Below are 2,907 nucleotides of genomic sequence, written 5' to 3' on the forward strand. Positions count from 1 at the left end.
AAGTTGGCTTTAAAATTTCTCAAACATGCCAAACCACCCAAAATGAAAACTACAACTAAAAAGATTCGGTCCTCTACGACTGTTGGTGAACCAAGGGCGGTCAGCCATTCTTTGCGGTGGTTTCTCTTGAAAATGTCCCAAAACGAGAGAAAAAGCTAAAACTCAATAGAAAACAATAACTTTAACATCTCCACATGCCTTTTAAATGAAAATTTACATGTATGCCAAAAGTAAAGTATCTTGATTGTTTTGCTATACATGGTAGTTCTTTTGTAAATGTTAAATGTGATATGATAGTTCATCTGGATATGCTTTCAATTATATCATGTCTTATGTCTATGCTTGTTTATACTTTATCTTATACAGTCGTACCAGAGTACCAGAAATGTACTGATCAAGTACACAAACATATTTTTGGTCATTCTTTTCCTTTCATCTTTTGTCCCAAAGGGTCATATTGCTCATAAGAGCCGTATTTGTGCTTTTGCACCATATTTGGTACTCCGCCTTCAACATGCACAATCATTTACATATTCTTTCTATAGAAACATATGTATGTAGTGTAGCATTTTCATAACAATCATATGCATTGAGTATGAAGCAAGTACATGAAATAGGCTTCTCTGAAATGCTTACTAACAAATAACAATTAATGAGAATTTAATATACTTGAGATCATCAAATATGCATTGATTCATAGAAACATTTCTACATTTCCATCAAATAATAAAGACATTTCATATGCATTTAATATGTATCAAAATCAACTAATGAGATATTTCAAAACAAAAATATAAAAGAACATGAATATATAGAGTACGTTCCTACCTCAAATGTCGCTCCTTTGAAGGTGTCGTTTCCGATCTCTCCTTAATACCTCTTTTCAAAACCTAAGGGAAGAATTTAAAACATAAGTTTTTCTTATATCAATCTAAAATAAATTTTATCTCACTAACTCTCACTAACCCTACACATGTCATTCATTTATTAATCTCCTTAAGCTCATTAATACTCTCTAACTTATCCATAACCTAAAGCTAATTTATTTCATATCTAATCGTGTTCATCAACAATTTCAAATCTCATGTTTCAAATATGTTCCTTCATGAAATGCATAATAATTTCTAATTTTTGGATTTAAAATAATGTAAAATTTAGGGAAAAAATATTTTTTTTATAAAAAATTTCAATTTTCTTTAATTAGAGACCCGTATGACCCTTAGAAATAAATTTAGTTAACATGCAAGGTTAAAATTACAAAATTTGGAAAACTTAAAAATCTTTTAATAAAAATTAATTTCATTGCTTATTCATGCTTCTAAACATCTCCTAACAACATTCCTAAACAAAATTTAATTTTTAAAAGAAACCCTAATTTTGAACATCCTTTAATAAATGTTTAAGTTTTCATGGTGAAAATCCTTGCCTCATCTTTCCCTACAACTTTTCTTCTAGGCTTTGAAGTTTTGAGTAAATCCTAAAATTTCTCTCAAAGAAACTAAGGGAAAAGAAACTTTTCTTGCATTAGAAGCTTACCTTTCTTCTTCCCTAAGCTTTCTCTTCCACTTCCCTCCAAAAGCCTGCCGGAAACCACCGTCGATCACCGGTTCGCAAGCACCCGTCGCTCTTCTCCTCCTTTTCCGCCCGCTCCTTCATTCGGTCCCTTAAGTGTTTGGGCCTTAAGAAAACAATTAAAATGCCAAATGATGCATGTGCCCCTCCTCCCATTAATTCCTTAAGGCTTCATGATGTATCATGAGGGTAATTTGGGCAAAACTAAAAATTTTACTTAAACAAACTTCTACGATTTTTAATTTTCAAACCATGTGAAATTTGGTATACGTTCTTTATACTGTTTCGATCAAAATTTTGTGTAGAATTTAATAAAATTTATTGCGTCGAATTCTGACGACTTTGAAATTTCACCTAAATTCGTCGCGGCGCATCGAAATGCGTGCGACACAGCCGATTGACATATTTCAGGTTTTATAATTCTCCCCTCCTAATAAAAATTTTGTCGTCAAAATTTAAATGAGAGAAAAAATAAATATACCTTACTCAAAGAGATGAGGATGTCACTTCCTCATTTCTGACTCTTTCTCCCAAGTAGCATTCTTCTCCAACCCATGCTTCTATAGAACTTTAACAAAAGGTATGTCCCTGCTCTTGAGTTGTTTCACACTAAACTCCAAGATACGATCCAGTTCTTCAACATAAGTAAGATCTGACTGTAAGTTTACATCTTCTGTTATGATCTTAGAAGGATCTTTTGATATAAACTTTCTTAGAGAAGACACATGAAACACATTGTGGACAATATATGTAGCTGGTAAAGCCAATATGTAGGCTACTTTCCCAATCCTTTCCACAATCTCAAAAGGACCAATGTAACGAGGACTGAGTTTGACAACCTTGCCAAAACGGAGTACACCCTTCATAGGCCTGATCTTTATGAAAACAAAATCCTATATACTGAATTCCACAAAATGGTGCTTAGCATCATAATACTTCTTCTGTCTATCTTGTATTGCTAGCAACCTATCCCTGATCATTCTGATCTTGTTTGCAACATCATCAATCAAGTTTGATTCAATTATCTTCCTCTCACATGGCACTGCCCAACATAGAGGTGTTATACATTTCCTTCTATAGAGTGCTTCATATAGAGCAATTCTTATACTGGCTTGGAAGTTATTGTTGTAAGCAAACTCTATCAAAGGAATATGAGATTCCCAACCTACACCAAAATCAAGAACATACAGTCTCAACAAGTCTTCAAGGTTTTGAATAGTCCGCTCAGTTTGTCTATCAGTTTGAGGATGGAAGACCATACTAAAAGTCAATCTGGTGCTAATAGCCTCTTGAACTTTTGATGCAGGACTACTTAGATGCAATGTTATGAGTTTC

At 33.2% G+C, this 2,907-nt stretch overlaps 1 protein-coding gene across 1 annotated transcript; it reads right to left on the minus strand.

Annotated features, from left to right (window-relative positions):
- Positions 1-2,132: 2,132 nt before the first annotated feature.
- Positions 2,133-2,438, minus strand: LOC110105622. The gene has a single exon (XM_020835198.1). It carries the CDS (start codon positions 2,436-2,438, stop codon positions 2,133-2,135), a length of 306 nt encoding a protein of 101 aa, XP_020690857.1.
- Positions 2,439-2,907: the final 469 nt, after the last annotated feature.

This window comes from Dendrobium catenatum, unplaced genomic scaffold, assembly GCF_001605985.2.
Source record: "Dendrobium catenatum unplaced genomic scaffold, ASM160598v2 original_scaffold_120694, whole genome shotgun sequence".
Taxonomy (NCBI): domain Eukaryota; kingdom Viridiplantae; phylum Streptophyta; class Magnoliopsida; order Asparagales; family Orchidaceae; genus Dendrobium; species Dendrobium catenatum.